General features: G+C 43.3%; 2 protein-coding genes across 2 annotated transcripts in view; one reads left to right on the forward strand and one right to left on the reverse strand.

Moving 5' to 3' along the window:
• The window catches only part of LOC109831381 (bifunctional 15-cis-phytoene synthase, chromoplastic-like), a 20,919-nt gene extending 13,678 nt beyond the window's left edge, over nt 1-7,241 (reverse strand). The window contains exons 1-4 of the mRNA XM_020398708.1: nt 7,091-7,241; nt 6,214-6,386; nt 5,890-6,125; nt 5,354-5,546 (exon numbers count right to left, since the gene is read on the reverse strand). Of these exons, the coding sequence (XP_020254297.1) occupies nt 5,354-5,546; nt 5,890-6,125; nt 6,214-6,386; nt 7,091-7,226 (738 nt within the window). The 5' untranslated portion in view covers nt 7,227-7,241. The remainder of the gene's footprint in view (nt 1-5,353; nt 5,547-5,889; nt 6,126-6,213; nt 6,387-7,090) is intronic.
• On the forward strand, nt 14,616-14,924 carry LOC109831383. The gene has a single exon (XM_020398709.1). The coding sequence runs from the start codon at nt 14,616-14,618 to the stop codon at nt 14,922-14,924; it is 309 nt and encodes a 102-aa protein (XP_020254298.1).

An 18,067-nucleotide genomic window follows, 5' to 3' on the forward strand; every position in this document is an offset into this window, starting at 1 on the left:
ATAACTCAATCTTAGTCTTAACTATCTGCAGGTTTGACTAAGTGAAGTTGGAGACAATCCTAACTTTTAAAGGTTGATTGCTCAATTTGAAAGTGGACCTCTCGTTCATGGAAGAAATCGAGAGGGAAATCTGGCTTTGGCCCTAACTTTTATAGGTTTGACCTGAAAGCAAAGGGAGTGGAATACAAGTAGCAGTAAAAATATTGGTTCGTACTAGCCACTCGATGGAGGATTTTGATGTTAAGTGATCAGGACTTAACACGTCAAGCTTTGAAAATTATCATGAATTGACGGATAGAAATTTTAGTGGACCCACCGGCAATTGATTTGATCAGTAGGGGATTTTGTGAGGAAGATTGATCTGTCGTCAAACACCAATAGGAGTTTTGTGAGGGAAGATTGATCCAACAAAGCGATCGAATCTCGTCTCAGCACAAGAGTGTTCGAAAATCACAGTGGGGCTTTAGTGTTTAACACTTTGTTTGTAATGATCGGGTTATCCCTAAGAAAATTACATATAGTATTTTTCCGGGAACTTCCCGTTACATGAATCATCCACCCCCAGCTTCTTCGCGAAACTGGGTTTATCATTACATTCGGTTACATGATCGGGTTATCCTTAAGAATATTACATATAAAAATTCTCCAGGAACTTCCCGTCAACGGTAGGAAACAGTTTAGACTCATATACCAATTGGAGTATCAGGGAGCAGTTTAACCTCTTATACCGGTCGGAGGATTAAGAAGCAGTTTATACTCTTATACTTGTCGGAGTGTTCATTCGGCTCAATTGAGCGATATAACGCCGGCTTCAACCAAGGTTTGAATGCTATTCTTGAGAGCGAAGCAATCCTTGGTGGGATGGAGGATCCTCCTGTGGTACGCACAATGTGCCTTTCCTTTACCACGGGAGGCAAAGTTTGAGTTCGGAAGATTCGCCGTCGGTTGGCTCCTCTCGGCTTTCTTCCTTCGGAGGAAGCGTTCGGCCCGCTCTCCGCGCGTCTTCAACTCTTTCCAAGTGTTGGACGGTGCGACTCCCATAACTTCTAATATCTCAATAGATAGGTTGTTATGACATGTCTGGAGGATGAAGTCCTCCGTGATCGGATCTCGGCAGTTCATTGCTTTATTCCGAAAGCGCTTGACGAAGTCGTCGACTATCTCGTCATCTTCTTGCTTCTCATCGAAAAGTGTCCTGATGGATACCTCGTCGTCGTCATCAAAGAAGTTACCAAGGAATGAGTTCTCCATATCGTCCCAGTTGTTAATACTTCCGGGCTTGAGACGGCGGTACCAATCGAAGGCCGGCCCGCGAAGGGTGCCAACGAATGACCGAACCATCAAGGCTTCATTGCCGGAGATCATACCCAAGTGGGACTTGAAGTAGATCAGATGTTGAGTGGGTGAACCCTTCCCGTCAAACGGCGTGAAGTTAATCAGGTTGAACTTCGCCGGATACGGTATCGAATCCCATTTTCTTGGATAGGGACATGGAATGCCGGTCCTTTTCACCTCTCGAGCAGACATTAGAGCGTTGATTTTGCTCTCGAGATCTTTCATTTTCTTATCCTCACTCGTGTCGGACCTCGGACGATTTGAAAGAGGAATAACACGGCCACCCCCGACATTGTCATCTTCGGTGGAACCACCCCCAGCGTTGTTATCTTTAGTGGAGTCACCCCCAGTGTTTTGGTCAACGGGAGGGTTATCAGGATTGAGACGTTCATCTACATCTGAATCGCTACCTGCTTGGTAAGCAGTGTTGCGACGGATGGATTTGCCAATTTGATTTGACAAAGCTCGGATTTGTTGGTCATGTTCTTCCCTCATCCGTAGCATAGCCATTTCCATTTCGATCTTGAATGCCTCTTTCTGTTTGGCCAAGCCATCCTCAACCATTTTGGCTACCTGCTCGGTGTTGATCATGAACACTTCGTGAGATTGTCCCGGGCTAGATACCGTATTGTCAGAAGCGACAGCAGAGTTAGCATCTGATACTTCATCGTCCGAGGATAACCCTCTCTGCATTCTCTGGTAGTCTCTGCGTCTAGTGGTCCTTGATCGCAACCGGGTTAGCCGATGAGATATAAGCGGGTCAGAGCTAGAAGGTCGAATCAACTTTCCCTTATCAGCCATATTTATTGTGACTTCCGGGAGTTCGTCACCTTGAACAACCGATCTCTTTTTACGGAGACGTTTTGGTTTGGACTTAGTCATTCCGTTGGAGATCCTCTCGGATACGGAGACCCTCTGCGGAGCGGTCTTGGGGCAACTGCACGCTGATAATACTGCCCTGATTAGTTCGGCGTACGGGTAGTGAGATTTGGTTTCTCGGGCATATCTCTTCTGAGACTCATTCATACCCCCAGCCCGATAGTACAACTCATCGATCAGATGACCGGAGCAACCTATCGTGTGTTAACATGACTCCCCTGGTATAACGTTGTCATCGTCTGATGAATACGTTTCTTTCAAGGGAGTTGCCGCTTTATTAGCATTCTCAAGAGTCACGTGTTTAGAACTACGCTTTTGGGAGCGCAGGATCTCAACAGGCTCTTGGTTTTGGATAAACACCCCCAGGCGGGTAGAAATTGGAGTTTTCCCTTTATGAGAAGGCTTGAAATTGTTACGAGGGCGTGTGCGACCCCCAGCTCGACGAATCGCTCGGGGTTCAGTCACCGGACCCAAGCATTCTTCGATCAGGACTTTACCTCGATCCTCGTGCAAAGGATCCAGGCGATCGACTATCCTCACCTTGAAATGGGACAAGTCCATACTATCCCGGTGCTCCGTCGGAGGTGCGGAACTCACAGGGATCGACGAAACAGATGCATAACATCTTCTGCCTTGACTCTGGCGCGGGTCAGATTTAAGTGACCGACGTGTTGGAGGGTCGGATTCAAGTGACCCGCGATTTGGAAGGTCGGATCCAAGTGACCCGCGAAGTGGAGGGTCGGATCCAAGTGATCCGCAAAGTGGAGGGTCGGATCCAAGTGACCTGCGATTTGAAAGGTCGGATCCAAATGACCCGCGAAGTGGAGGGTCGGATCCAAGTGACCTGCGATTTGGAAGGTCGGATCCAAGTGACCTGCGATTTGGAAGGGCGGATCCAAGTGACCTGCGATTTGGAAGGTCGGATCCAAGTGACCTGCAAATTGGCTGGTCGGATTGGAGTGACCTGCAAATTAGCGGGTCGGATTGAAGTGACCTGCAAATTGGCGGGTCGGATTGAAGTGACCCGCGCGCCGGCGGGTCGGATTCAAGTGACCCGCGATTCTCGATCTTTTCGGCTGCCGTTTTGGATTTTGGCCTCCAAGTTTGATGCAGTCTTGGTTGTTTCTTAGCTATGTCCTTCTTCTGCATCTTTTGTGCTTTTTGCACAAGAATTCGCGTGCGCGCAAGCGCGCGGCGCTTTATTTGAGTGACCCGCATTTTTCGATCTTTTCGGCCGCCGTCTTAGACTTTGGCCTCCAAACTTTGTGCAGTTTTGGTGGCTTCTTTTCCACTTCTTCCCTCTGCAATCTTTTGACCTCTTGTGCAAGAATTCGCGCGCGCGCAAGCAGTACGCGACGCTTTTTGATCCGCTCTTCAAGAGTTGAACGGGTCCTTTTGACTTGTACCCATTCACTTGTTGGTGATTTGGAGGAGAGGGCATTTTTCCGCTGTTGGGGCGCTTGACGTTGCCTAATTTTCAGATCCGCCTCATAACGGATCCCGTCAATTGACTCCAAGGCTCTAGCGAGTTGGCGCGCACAGCGTTGGCGCTGCCTTTGCCGAGCTCTCTTCGATAAAATGGGCGCGCCTTCTGTACTCAACTCCTTGATTGAGACTTAAACAATCCGCATGCAAGCCCGATTCAAACGGTAATCGGTAAAGGCACGTCAAATCCGTTGAAGGCTGAGGGTTTGCCAAAAACCTTAAAGTCTACGCCTTATACGCGTCGCCGTTTGGTCTTTTCACGTGAGAAAGACGAAGTCTACATATTCAATATCGTAGCACTAAAAGTGTTAACTCTTTTAGCAATAACGTCACATGCGGAACGGACTTAAACAATTCGCATGCTAGCCCGACTCAAACGGTAGTCGGTAAAGGCTTATCAAACCCGTTGATGGCTGAGAATTTGCCAAAAATTCTATAAATGCGAGTCATTGATGTATCAACTTTATTAGTTGGTCTCATGATTTGAACATCCAACAAACTGGCGACCACAGTGGGAGGTTAGAGATGATCTTACCTTTTACAGGCTTGATCGTTCAAACAAGAAGGAGCACGAATTTCAGACCCACTCTCACCCTAGCTCCTGTGAAATTCGTGGCTCCCTTCAGATCTGATTTTATGAGGGTGCTAGGGGTGTATTTATAGGCTTTAGATGTCGTGTTTGTGGATAGGAATGACGTGTTTGTGGATAGGATCAAAGAACAACCGTTATTATCCGTTTAGGTGGGTTTTCGGTTGTGTAACAACTTCCACATGTTTAAAGATAACCCCACATGTTTATGGATGACCCCAAGGAGTTCTAGAAGCCAATCTTATCAGAAAACACGTCGGGAGCTGACATGGGCTCGAGTCACTTCGACTGTCTCGCACATGTCCGAGACAGCTTGGACTATCTCGGGTATTTTAGTCTTAACTCTTTCATATGACCTCCGATTGAGGTGATTCAAGATGTTTTGGAAAGATAACAAAGAGACCTACAACTTTAATGTTTTAAGATTCTTCATATTAGAACCACATCATCGCCAAAATCTCTATTTTCTCCGAGACACAGATTGTGTCTCGCTGGCGTAAAACGGCCTAAATGGTCTTGGGTATTTTGACTATAACTCTATCGTCCGATCTCAGAATGAGGTGATCGAAGATGTGTTAGAAAGCTGACGAAGAGACCTACAACTTTCATGTTTTGAACTTTTTTAGATTCAAATCATATCATGGTCTAAATGCCTCTTACTTTTACGGGCCACTTTGAGGTGTTCGACACTTTGTGACTTCTCCGAACTTGTATTGCGCATTTCGTCATTCCGTTGACTTGTACACTCCAATGACTCACTTTATATATTCGTTATCTTTCATGGGGCCAGATAATCCTTTCCTGACTTGGATGATGACGCTTATTGTCTGTATTTCGCCTCGAGGGCGTACGGGAACTCGTAGGCAAATTTTGACGCCTACAGAGTGCACGTTCACAAAACATGTCTCCTTTTAGCTTCTATGAACTATAGTATAAATTAAATACTCAAGTTAGAGTTCATGTATAACATGATCTTTCATAATACTTGAATTGAAATAAAAATGCATTGTATTCAACATATAAATTAGAACCAGAAATAAATGACAAAAAAAACATGATGATTACCGGCCAGCGGCTAGCTTCATTGAGTCTTGATGCTCCTTCTTCTGCTTGATCAAAATAGAGTCTTGCCCTTGTGATTTGCTCCTTCATAAAAGCTCTCCATCTATCTGTAACTCTCCTAGAGAAAACATCTTCTTCTGATATCCCAAATTCTGCCAATTCATCTTGTGGCAGATATATTCTCCCTCTGTGAGCACTATTAAAAATACTGTCTGATCAAGCTACAATGCAGTCATACCAAAGGATATGAAGGTCAAACCTATGCTAAACTGCACATAGAACCCCCCCTTAGTACCATTATTCTAAACGTACAACCCTTATAGTTTCGTTGTTGCAGATAGATCTCGTGAGTTATTTATTTTTTCACTCTTTTACCCTCAGACAGACTAACTAATTTCGTCCATGGGTGATATCTGCCTAAATTTCACCCAGAGTAAAAAAGATTAATTAAAAAAAATTACCTAGAGGTCTATCTGCAACCTGGGGATCTATGTGCAATCAAACTTTGAACCTATATATGCATCCTAATATGAACTTACTCCTCGACTACATCTCGAAGAATGTTGGTAAGTTGATTGCCAATCCCAAGGTTGAGCGCCGCATTATATATCTCGTTTACCGAACCATAAGATTCAGGAGCTATTCCCATAACAGGCACACTCATAAGGCCTACTGTGCCAGCTACATAGTAGCAATAGAGATAGAGCTCTTTAAAGTTTTGATACCTCAATTTCCTCATGTCCATTCTCATTCCCTCTATCATGTCCCTAAATGGCTGCATGAAATAAAACTACATCTATATCAACAATATAACATTATAGATTCAAATATTTTACATACTTGGTTGTAGTACATAATCTTACCATTATATCGATAGGGAATTTGTATACAGTATCAGTGAGGGTAGCATCGAGCATGTCATAAGGGCGGACTTGAAAAATATCTTCGAGCCTTTGTTCCCATCGATCGAGCACAACTTCATTAGTATGTGTTGCATTCGGACCATCAACTAGCTCATCTGTTCTCCTGCACCAAACTGCTCTTTTTGTGTAATTTCTTCTGATTTATAGCTTTTCCATTTGAGATAAATGGCTCTTTTAGTTGTGCATGATTTCATCTATTTATGCTCCAATGAAGTTTTGGTTTTGTCGATAATATTGTGTAAATATTCTGATATCTGATGAATTGAAGTTTTATATCATGGCATGGATTCAAATAATTTGCTGGTGCCTGGCCGAAATAGAAATTATTGAACAACCCAAAAGTACGTCAACCCCAAGTTTATGAATGACATCCATGTAAACAAAGATGATGATGATTTATAGACAGGCCAGTAATAAATTATGTCAAAACATCAGGCCACTAAAAATTCAACCAAATACATTACGTAGACCGAACAGGGGTAACTCAAAAAAGGAACATTTCATAGGACAAGGGACTTCACTGTTAAGAACAAACAAAGCTACTAATCATATTATTAATCACTAGGCATGTCTCAAGATTGCAATGAACGAAAATTAATAAATAAATAAATAATTGTTATAAGAAAGGTACATAATCTACTAGATCCCCCATTCAGAAAAATGACTGCCAAAATCGCGTGACAGCCAATCGCACCATGACACATGTCATGCCACTTCATTTTAGACCGATATTATTTTTTCCATCTCATCAATGATTGTTCAGAATGTATGTATAATAAACAAGTAACACACTCTATGAAGAAATATCAGCACTCACCATAAATAGCCCATATCGCCTTTCGTCGCTCCTCAGTCATCAACCATGTCCCTAAATAGAAAGTCTTGGCATACTCTTCACAAACACATCGACACCTCTCATATGCATCTTCGAGCAATTCATCGCTCATCTTCATCCTCTTATCCTTCCTCTCATCTTCAGGCCAGAGCCTAGACTGCCTCGTGACTATCTCATTTACTCGCAAGTCTGAAAGTAAAACTCCCCCACTCTTCGAAAGTTTCGTCAGTGGATTATCAATCTTAAGAGTGTGTGGACTAGAAGAGATCTTTGCCTTGCATCTGATAATATCGGTCTGTATCGATAAGGATTTAGTCGAAATAAAAGAAGTCATTGCTGATTTCTACAACAATGGCTCTTTAATATTTGCATTTATAGTATTCTTGGTAGGATATGGAGAAGGAAGGCAAATGTGAATGAGGAGATGCTATATTTGTCTGTTATTTCCTTGGTTTTTCGTGGCTTTGGCCTCTCTTTTTGTTTCTTTGTATATATTGTAGAAGCGTATTTATTGGAACCTTCTCTTGTGTTGATCCCTAATGATCATGATTTAAGCAATATCCATATCATGTTGTGACAATTGCTGATTGATAATTATTCTTGAATGAGTATAAGATTTTTTGTATATGTATATGGGTGTTCACTGTTTATATTTTTTCCAGTGGTTGGTTATGTGTTAGCTGTTGTGGGTCCAGCCTAAGATAAGCCCACATGAGGTCCACATAAATTAAAATTCTATTTAGAAGAGGATTTGGAGGATCTAGTTGTATAGGAATAGGTTTGGAGGACTTGAAAATAAAAAAATTTTATAAAGGAATTCTATTCATGAGAAAGTTATAAATTTTTTTGTGCTACAGTAAACCATGAATAGTAACCCAAGAGAAGAAAAGAGGGGGTAGAGAGAGAAAAAGAGAGAGAGAGAGAGAGAAGTTCAGATTTCGGATAGCTCGGTTGTCCGAGTGCAGTGATTCAAAAGCTGTTGTCTTCAAAACGACAATGCTGTCGATGGTACGGTGTTGGTTTCTCCGTGAGTGTTGGAGATTTTCGGTGACACGGGTTTTAGGATTTTGGTATCTGTAGGCATCGAAAATTGCCTATAGGTCTCCACGAACAGCTCAGTGTTAAGAAATGACGATGAACGTCACCATCGGGTTCACAGAAGCTTGATTAATGTCGGTGATCGCTTGAAGTAATTGGAGACACCCCAGGGTGTCTCAAACTGGGCCGAGACACCCTAGGGTGTCTCGCCCGTGCCGAGACACCTCGGGTGCCCCAGTTCAGCCTGAGACGCTCCGTTATGCCTGTTTGATTGTTTCCGCCGTAAATTCTTCGTCCGAACTCGGATTTGAGTGATTCCAAGTGCGTTGGAAAGCTGACGAAGATTTCTATAAGCTCCAATGATTATATCATCAGTTGAACAAATGAGACACGAAGGGTATTTCGCCGTTTGTGAACAATACGAGGTTCCCGATCAGTTCGTATCTTCATTATTCCGAAGTTCCGTTGTTTCACGTAGTTCGTCGGTTTACTTCAAGCGATCACCGACATTAATCACGCTTCTGTGAACCCGATGGTGACGATTCATGCGTCATTTCTTAACACTGAGCTGTTCGTGGAGACCTATAGGCAATTTTCGATGCCTACAGATACCCCCTCCAAAGCATTCCAGACTCGTTTCTTTTGTAGAAGAGCTGGAATACTTTGGATGTGATTGGTCCACCTTCAGTCGGCGTAAAGGACCTGTAGCGTAGCTTCGCATTCTTGACTCCTTCGATTTTCAGTCTACTCGATCGCTTTGATGAATAGCTGAAATCCTTCCGGCGGCTCGCGTTATCGTCTGGCCGTCGTCGAGTCTCAAATCTACAACGATGATTGAGTTTGGCCTCATGTCATTGAGTTGACTTTTTGATCGAACGCGATGCACTGCGGCGTTGACGTAGGGTTACGCGTGACCGGCGTTGACCTTAGGGTTTGAAACGTGGAACGTTGACTTTTGATCGAAGACGCGTTGACTGACGTTACGCTAGAATTACGCGTTGATCGCGTTGACCTAGGTTACAGATTGGCTCGGTGTTGACTTTGGTTTCAGACCACCCGACGTTGACACAGTTTATATACTCGTACGTTTACTGGAGTATACACAGTTAAGCCTCGTTATACGGTATTGAGCACAGCGGGTCCCAAGTGTCGCGACGCTGCAGGACCAACTGTTAAGCTGATTCATCTGCATTTGTGGATCTATATTCTTAATGTTGCTTGGATAAATCGAGTCACGAGACCATACTAACGCGAGCTGCGATGCATCAATGACCGCCATTTATAGAAATTTTGGCAAATTCTCGAGCCATCAACGGGTTTGATGAGCCTTTACCGACTACCGTTTGAGTCGGGCTAGCAAGCGGATTGTTTACATCCGTTCCGACTGTGACGTTGTGCTAAAGGAATGAACTCCCTTAGACTTGATGCTACGACTTCGAATTCGTAGACTTCGCCATTGTTACGGGAACAGGCTACCCGGTAACGCGTGTTAGGCGCTAACTTATCCTTACTTAGGATTCAGGATAAAAGTCCCCAGACTCGGATTCTGGTGTCTTCTTCAATCGGTAAAAGACTAAACCGGCAACGCGTGTTAGGCGTTGACTTATCCCTGCTTAGGCTTCGGGATAAACTTCCCCGTGCGTGTGAAGCACGGATTTTGGCGTTATTAATAACAACCTGCCATAATATTGAATATGTGGGCTTTTGTCCTTTTTACGGTCAAAGACTAACCGGCAATGCGTGTTAGACATAGACTTTGGGATTTTTGGCAAACCCCCAGCCATTAACGGGTTTGACGTGCCTTTACCGATTACCGTTTAAATCGGGCTAGCATGTGAATTATTAAAACCTGTTTCACATGTAACGTTGTGCCAAGAGAATTGCTTCTCTTAGACTTAGTGCTATGATTTTGAATACATAGACTTCACCATTTCTTACGGGAATATGGCATCCGGCAACGCGTATTAGGCGTTGACTCATCCTTACTTAGGATTCGGGATGAAAGTCCCCAGAATTATACTCTGGTATCTTTTTCAATCGGTGAAAGACTAAACCGGCAACGCGTGTTAGGCGTAGGCTTATCTCTATTTAGGAGTTGAGATAAAATTCCCCGTGCATGGAACGTACAGATTTAAAGTTGAAAATTGTGTCTTTTCTCAGGGTAAAGACGAACCCAAAATGAAAGAGGAAGAATTTTATATTCTATCTCCCGGCACCGAAGAGGAAGAATTTTATATTCTATCTTTAGTTGGAAAGAAAACTCGAAGTGGGATCTCCGCCCCCAGAATCTAGAAAGATGAAACTAAGAGTGGGATCTCCACTCCGAGAATCGGAAAGATTCAAACGACCCTAACTTTTATAAAATTGGTTGTTTGATCCAAAAAGAGTCCCTCATTTATTGAGGAGAAAGTCCAATTTCGACCCTAACTTTTATAGGTTTGGTGGAAAAAGGAACAAAGGCAAACTTTCGTTTATCGAAACAGGTTTGACTAAGTGAGATTGGGAACAATCCTAACTTTTATAGGTTTGATTGCTCAATTTTTGAAAGTGGACCTCTCGTTCATGGAAGGAATCGAGACGGGACTTTGGTTGTGGCCCTAACTATAGGAAGGTTTGACCAGGTAGACAGTGAGAGTGGGAATACAAATCACAGTGGAGGTTTAGTGCTTATCATTTTGTTCGTAATTATTGGGTTATCCCTAAGAAAATTACATATAGCATTCTTCTGGGAACTTCCCATTACATGAATCATCCACCCCCAGCTTCCTTCTTGGAACTGGGTCTGACTTTGTACTCCGTTACATGACCGGGTTATCCTTAAGAATATTAGCGTAACATTCTCCAGGAACTTCCCATTAACAGTAGGAAACAGTTTAGACTCATATACCTATTGGAGTATCAGGGAGCAGTTTAACCTCATATATCGATTGGAGGATTGAGAAGCAGTTTATACTCGTATACTCTTCGGAGTGTTGCCGTTCTTATTTGGCTTATCCTAGCGTTATGACACCGGCTTCAACCAAGGTCTGAATGCTATTCTTTAAAGTAAAGCAAGCCTTGGTGGGATGAAGGACCCTCCTGTGGTACGCGCAGTACTTCGGATCCGTAGTACTGTCAGCTTCCTCCTGATTTGTGACGGGTGGCAGCTTGATCTTGTTGTTTTCAAGAAGGGTCTCGAAGATGGCTGGAACGTCTTCGTCCTTGAATGAGTACTCTTTTTGGAGTCTCGGATCCGAAGTCTTCTGTTGTCTTCGGGGTTGCTGTTGCGACGTCTGATTAACATCAACAACTGTTGTAGGTACTATCCCTTCATCATGAGACACGAGACCTGAATTCAGAGGGTTAACCATCGGTTGGTTTCTTTCGGCCTTCCTCCTTCTGAGGAAGCGTTCGGCCTGTTCTCCGCGCACCTTCAACTCTTTCCAGGTACTGAGCGGCTCTACTCCCATAACGTCCAAGATATTAATGGACAAGTTGTTATAACAGGTTTGTAAGACGAATTCCTCCGTGACGGGATCCTTGCAGTTCATAGCCTGATTGCGAAAGCGTTTGATGAAGGTATCCACCGACTCTCCGTCTTTTTGTTTCTCATCAAAGAGTGTCCTGATCGACACTTCGGCGTCATCATTGAAAAAATGAGCGAGGAACATGCTCTCCAGGTCCTCCCAGCTGTTAATGTTTCTGGGCTTGAGACGGCGGTACCAATCGAAGGCGGGCCCGCGAAGGGTGTCAACGAATGACCGGACCATCAGAGGCTCGTTGCCAGAGATCACTCCTAAATGGGACTTGAAATAGATCAGGTGCTGCGTGGGGGAATCCTTCCTGTCGAACGGTGTAAAGTTGATCAGGTTGAACTTCGCCGGATACGGAATCGATTCCCATTCTCTTGGGTAAGGACACGGAATCCCGGTCTTCTTCACCTCTCGAGCAGACATCAGGGCATCAATTTTGCTTTCGAGATCCTTCATCTTTTCGGCCTCATCTATATCCTGTTTTGGACAATTTTCGAGAGGAATAATGTGGCTACCGTTATTTTTAGTGGGGCCACCCCCAGCATCGTGTTCATCCACATCTGAATCGCTACCCGCTTGGTTAGCAGTGCTGCGACGGCTGGATTCACCTAGCTGATTTGACAAAGTTCGAATTTGTTGGTCGTGCATTTGTCTCATCTCCTGCATAGCCATTTCCATTTCGATTTTGAATGCTTCTTTCTACTTGGCTAGAGTATCCTCAATGATTTTGGCTATTTGCTCGGTGTTGATCATGAACACCTCCCGAGCTTGTCCTATGCTAGACGTCGTATCGTCAGAGGCGATCGCGGAATAAGAATCAGAGAGTTCGTCATCGGAATGGATTCCTTCACGAACGCCCTGGTAATCATTATGTACAACGGCTTCTAGCTGAAGCTGAGATATTCATTGGGTTATTCCCAAACCGACTCTTCTTCCTGGAGAGAAATTAGGGTTAGAACCACTTGAAACAATCGGAGATTTTCCCTTATTGACCATATTGATGGTAACTTCTAGGAATTCATCATCTCGAACAACCGATCCTCTTTGGTGGAAACGCCTTGACTTGAGCTTCGTCGTTCTATCGAAGATCCTCTCGAATACCGAGACCCTCTGCGGAGCGGTCTTGGGGCAGCTACACGCTGATAATACTGCCCTGATAATTTTGATACACGGACAGTAAGAGTCCGCTTCCCGGGTACTTCTCTTTCGAGATTTATTCGTACCCCCAGCCCGATAGTACAACTCATCGACGTTGTGGTCAGAGTAACCCATCGGCTGTTTACATAGATTCTCAGGTATAACGCGTTCGTCTGTCTGACGCGTTTTCCTCTGAGTAAACATTGCCTTGTTGGCATCTACAGGAGTCACACGTTTGGAATCACACCCTTGTGAGGGTGAAACCTTAACGGGCTCCTGGTTTTCTGCACGCACCGCCAAGCGGGCTGTTGTTCAAATCAATTTGTTAGGAGGTTGCGTACGAGCCCTAGTCCGGATGTTTGCTTGGGGTTGCTTCAATGGTCCTAAGCGTTCTTTAATAGGTGCTTTGCCCTGATCCTTGTGCAAAAGACCTAGGCCTTCCGCTATCACTTTCCTGCCTCTGGATATGTCCATATTGTTGCGGAGCTTCACCGGAGGTACGGGATTAAAAGGAACGAGATCTGAACTTGACGAAAGCTGGGAACCAGCTTTGGATCTGGACTCAACCGAGAGACACAACTGATGTCTTTTATCGGGTAGGGGCGCTGACTTAGCCTTCGGCACCCAAACCTGCTTAGATCTTGGTGATTTCTTGATCACCTTTTCCCGTCACAATTCTCGTGCCTCTCGCACAAGGATCTGGGCGTGCGTAATAAGTGCACGGCGCTTCTGGACATGCTCCTCGCGGGTAGAACGGGTTCGTTTGACCTGAACCCATTTGTTAATTAGAGGTTGGGAGGAAGGTCCCGATGCTTGTTGTAGCGATAGCTTAGTCACTTGGCGGGTAGAACGGGTTCATTTGACCTGAACCCTAGGGTGTCTCGGCCCAGTTTGAGACACCCTGGGGTGTCTCCAACGCAGAAATGGTCTTTTAGGCTGTTTTAACCGCCCAAAACCCCCTGGAGCCTATAAATACAGCCCCGGGTCCTCATTTTTTTGAGATCTGGAATTTTGGAGATTAGGCGAAGCCCTGCCGGATTGAAGACTGAAGGTGCACGAATTTCAGAGAGGAGGAGGATAGATCGGATCGAGTTCTTCAACGTAAGAGAGAGAGAGATTCGTCAGATCTACAGTTTCCCGGATCCGTTCCTTAAGATTATCCCGTTGTGGTAATCTTAAGAAGAGTGATTATCTCGCTTCGCCGAGATAAGAGCTACGGTTTATCGATCCCTTCGCGGATAGACGAAGCTCTGCCTAATTTTTCAGCAATCAGATCTGATCTACGGTGGTCCACGGATAAACCCCGGCATAGGCAAAGACACCCACGCAAGCAGAAGATCGATAAACGATCTCCCTGCGTTTGTTTGACAAAGTTGTAAACTTGTTTTATTTTCATTGTGTAAGGAGATCTTATAAAAAGATCAACTTTTTATTTTATTCGAGTTTATTGTAACGACTAAAGTTGTAATAAATTCGATAGCAATGAAGACAACAACTTTCACCGCAAATAGTGCCCTAGAGGTAACACTGTATCTTTTTCTTGTAATTTAATCCTTAAGTTCAGGTGTAACTTGGAGGGATTGTACTCCTGATTCATAGTGAAATATTTCTCTCTAGATTTCCTCATGGACGTAAACACGATTTACCGAACCACGTTAAATCTTGGTGTTTGCTTGCCTGTGATATTTTCATTGGTGTTGTTATTCGTTTAATTAGTATTTAATTCTGCAGATTAATCTCCATAAAATCCTTAACAAGTGGTGTCAGAGCCCTGATTTGAGACGTACTTTGGGATGGAAAAGATGAAGAGTTTTGGGACAATGATGAAATTGGATGACTCCAATTGGCAAGTATGGAAGTTCAAGATGGAAGATATTCTGTATTGTAAAGATTTACATGACCCTATTGAGGGAGATGAAGCCAAGCCAGAAAAGATGACTGATAAAGAATGGGAAAAACAATGCAGGAGGGCGATCGGTTATATTCGGATGTGGATTGACGTTAGTGTGTTTCATCATGTATCGGGTGAGACTAATGTGAAGTCTCTTTGGAAGAAGCTTGAGGATCTCTACAAGAAGAAGATCGCGAAAAACAAGGCGTTTATTATGAGGCAGTTGGTGAACTTGTAATTCAAAGAAGGAAGCAACATAGCAGGGTACTTGAATGAGTTCAAGAGTTTGATTAATCAGTTAGCTACCATGAAGATAACTATCGATGATGAACTATAGACTTTATTATTATTGGGTTCTTTATCAGACAGTTAGGAGACACCGGTTGTGACAATCAACGACACAGTTCCAGATGGTGTGTTATCGATGAGTATGGTTACAAGTAGTTTATTCAATGAGGAGACTCGAAGGAAGTCTACCGGTACAGATAACTCACATGCACTTGTTAGGAGAACAGAGGTAGGAGCAGGTATAGGGAACAGTCCAAAGGTCGTGGCACATCCAAGGGCAGATCAAAGTCTAAAAGGAGAGGTTGTTTTTATTGTGGGAAGCCAGGTCATATCAAGAAGAATTATTAGGTATTAAAGAAAGAGCAAGCTGGGAACAAAGATGAAAAAAAAGATGAGAAGAAGAAAGCTGACAGTGACACTATAACTACTTTGTTTGAGACCAGTGTTATTCTTATTTGCTAGGAAGAAGGTTGTATGCATGTTACAAGTCAGAATTCTGAGTGGATAGTGGATACAGGAGCTACACGTCATGTTACCTTCAATCGAGACCTTTTCACGTCGTATAAAGTAGGTGGTTTTTGGCAATGTGAAGATGGGTAATATCAGCTACTCGAAGATTGTGGGACTTATGATATACACTTGCCAACAGATACCGGATGCACATTGGTCTTACTGAACGCATGTTCTCAATTTGCGGCTCAACTTAATTTTGGGTCTTACTTTGGACCGAATGGGATATGAAACTCAATTTGGTGAAGAAAAATATAAAATCACCAAAGGCTTCCTTGTGGTGACTAGAGGAAGTATATGTTACAATTTTTATAAGACTCAAGTAAAGGCTTCATATGATTCTTTGAGTGTGGCTCAAGACGGTGACACTCTCAGTTTATGGCATAGGAGGCTCGAGCACATGAGCTAGAAGGGGTTGTAGATATTGGCAAAGAAGTCTCACATTCTCTTTGTCAAAGGTTCGTCACTCACCACTTGTGATTATTGTTTGTTTGGCAAACAACATAAAGATTCTTTTAGTAAGCCTTCTAAAAGAAAAGATAATATCCTGGATTTAATGTATTCTGATGTTTGTGGTCCTATTGAGGTGGAGTCCTTGGGTGGTAATAAGTATTTTGTCACATTTACTGGTGATGCATCACGGAGGATATGTGTCTTCTTATTGAGGACAAAAGTCTAGGTGTTTTCAATCTTCCAATAGTTTCATGCTATGGTGGAGAGGCAGACAAGAAAGAAGTTGAAGTGTTACGCACCGATAATAGAGAAAAGTATACTTTCATTGAGTTTAGATATTATTGCTCCAAGCATAGTATTCGGCATCAGAGGATAGAGCCCGGCACACCGCAACATAATGGAGTTACAGGGAGGTATAACAGGACCATTGTGGAGAAAGTCAGATGCATATTGAAGACGACGAAGTTACCTAAGAGCTTTTGGGCTGAAGTTGTTCACACTACATGCTACATAATCAATAGGCCTCCTTCAGTTCCTTTGTGTTTTGATATTCCAGAGAGAGTTCGGTCTAGAAAAAATATTTTCTATTCTCATCTGAAGGTGTTTGGTTACAAGGCGTTTGCACATATTCTAAAGGAGAAGAGACAGAAACTTGATGATAGAGTGGTTCCTTGCATCTTCCTTGGTTATGGAGAGGATGAGTTCGGCTACAAACTATTGTAGGCGTTAAAAATTACCTATAGGTACCAAATACAGCTCAAGACGAAGAGAAGACGAAGAACGTTATTATCTAAGTCAAAGGAGATCATTCGATATAACAAGAAGCAAAGAAGAACACAAAATAACGTGACAAAGGGGTCAGAACTGTCTCACAATTGATGAGACAACATTTATTATCTCGCATCCGAGACAGTGATTGTTGTCTCAGAAGCCGAGACAGTAAAAGCTGTCTCGCCCATTGCGAGACAGCTTCTAGGATTTTCTGACTGTTTTGTGATTTTTCAGGGGGTCCACACGACTCTTTAACTATTTTGGAGCATCCATAAATACGAAGAGATAGTTACACCCTGAAGATAAGCCCATATCCCACGAAAATCACAGAAATCACAGTATTTAACAAAGTGGGTGATAGTTACAAACTAACTGATCTCCTTTGGCCGAGACAGTAAATATTGTCTCACCCAAAGGAGTTGATGTTCATAGGTTGTTTCAACTCCTTTTCGACGGTTACGGCTCCCAAAGGCTATAAATACCCTTTTGGCACCCTTATGCACGAGACCAACCAGATTTGAGGGTAAGGACTTCGCATCTTGGCAAATTGTGAGCACGAGAGAGAAAGACTTTCACCATCTCCAAGCAATCTTAAAGTCTTTGGTGTTTCCTCAATTTCAAACTTAAATTTGATTTTGAGAAGAGTATTTATCTTATGTTGCTAAGATATTTACTTCTGTTCTTATTTCTAAGTCGAAACATTAACATCAAACCTTCTTCACAATCAACTTTGATCGTTGAATCATTGGTCCACGGATCAAAGTATCCTAACACAGGCAAAGATCACGCGCAAGTAGATGTTTGCGTCAAAAGTTGATCTCGTTGTGGAATTCATTATATCTTCGGTCGATTACAACAAATTCAAAAGAAATAGCCTTTTTATAAGACTTCTTTTACACAACAAAATGAAAATTATAACTTTTTAGAAACAAACGCATGATCGTTGTTTGGATCGCTGCTTGCGTGGGATCTTTGCCTGTGCTGGGAGCGCTTTGACTCGTGGACCACCAAATCACAGATTCTGATTGAATCGTGAGGGGTTAAGTGATTCTTCCTTTGTTTATCGAAGTAGGAATTTGAAGTGAATATCTTATCAAAGTAAGACGATCACTCTTCTCAAGATCAAGTCAAAGCTCGAATCTCAAGGAATTGTCAGAAGCTCAGGAACTCTGCTCTGTCTGCTCCAAAATGCTCAAAAATGATCAGCCCTCCTCAAAAATCGATCTCAGCGGGTATTTATAGCCTCCAGGAACAGTTAGAGGAAATATGCTCGCGAGACAGCATTTGCTGTCTCGGCTGGGGGGGGGCGGTTTGCTGTCTCGGCGGGCGAGACAGTGTTTGCTGTCTCGGCCCGCGAGA

The sequence above is a fragment of the Asparagus officinalis genome, chromosome 2, assembly GCF_001876935.1.
Source record: "Asparagus officinalis chromosome 2, Aspof.V1, whole genome shotgun sequence".
NCBI lineage: Eukaryota > Viridiplantae > Streptophyta > Magnoliopsida > Asparagales > Asparagaceae > Asparagus > Asparagus officinalis.

Excerpts from the sequence above, each read along its gene's own strand:
- LOC109831383 (XM_020398709.1), top strand. The coding sequence starts at position 14,616 with ATGATGAAATTGGATGACTCCAATTGGCAAGTATGGAAGTTCAAGATG.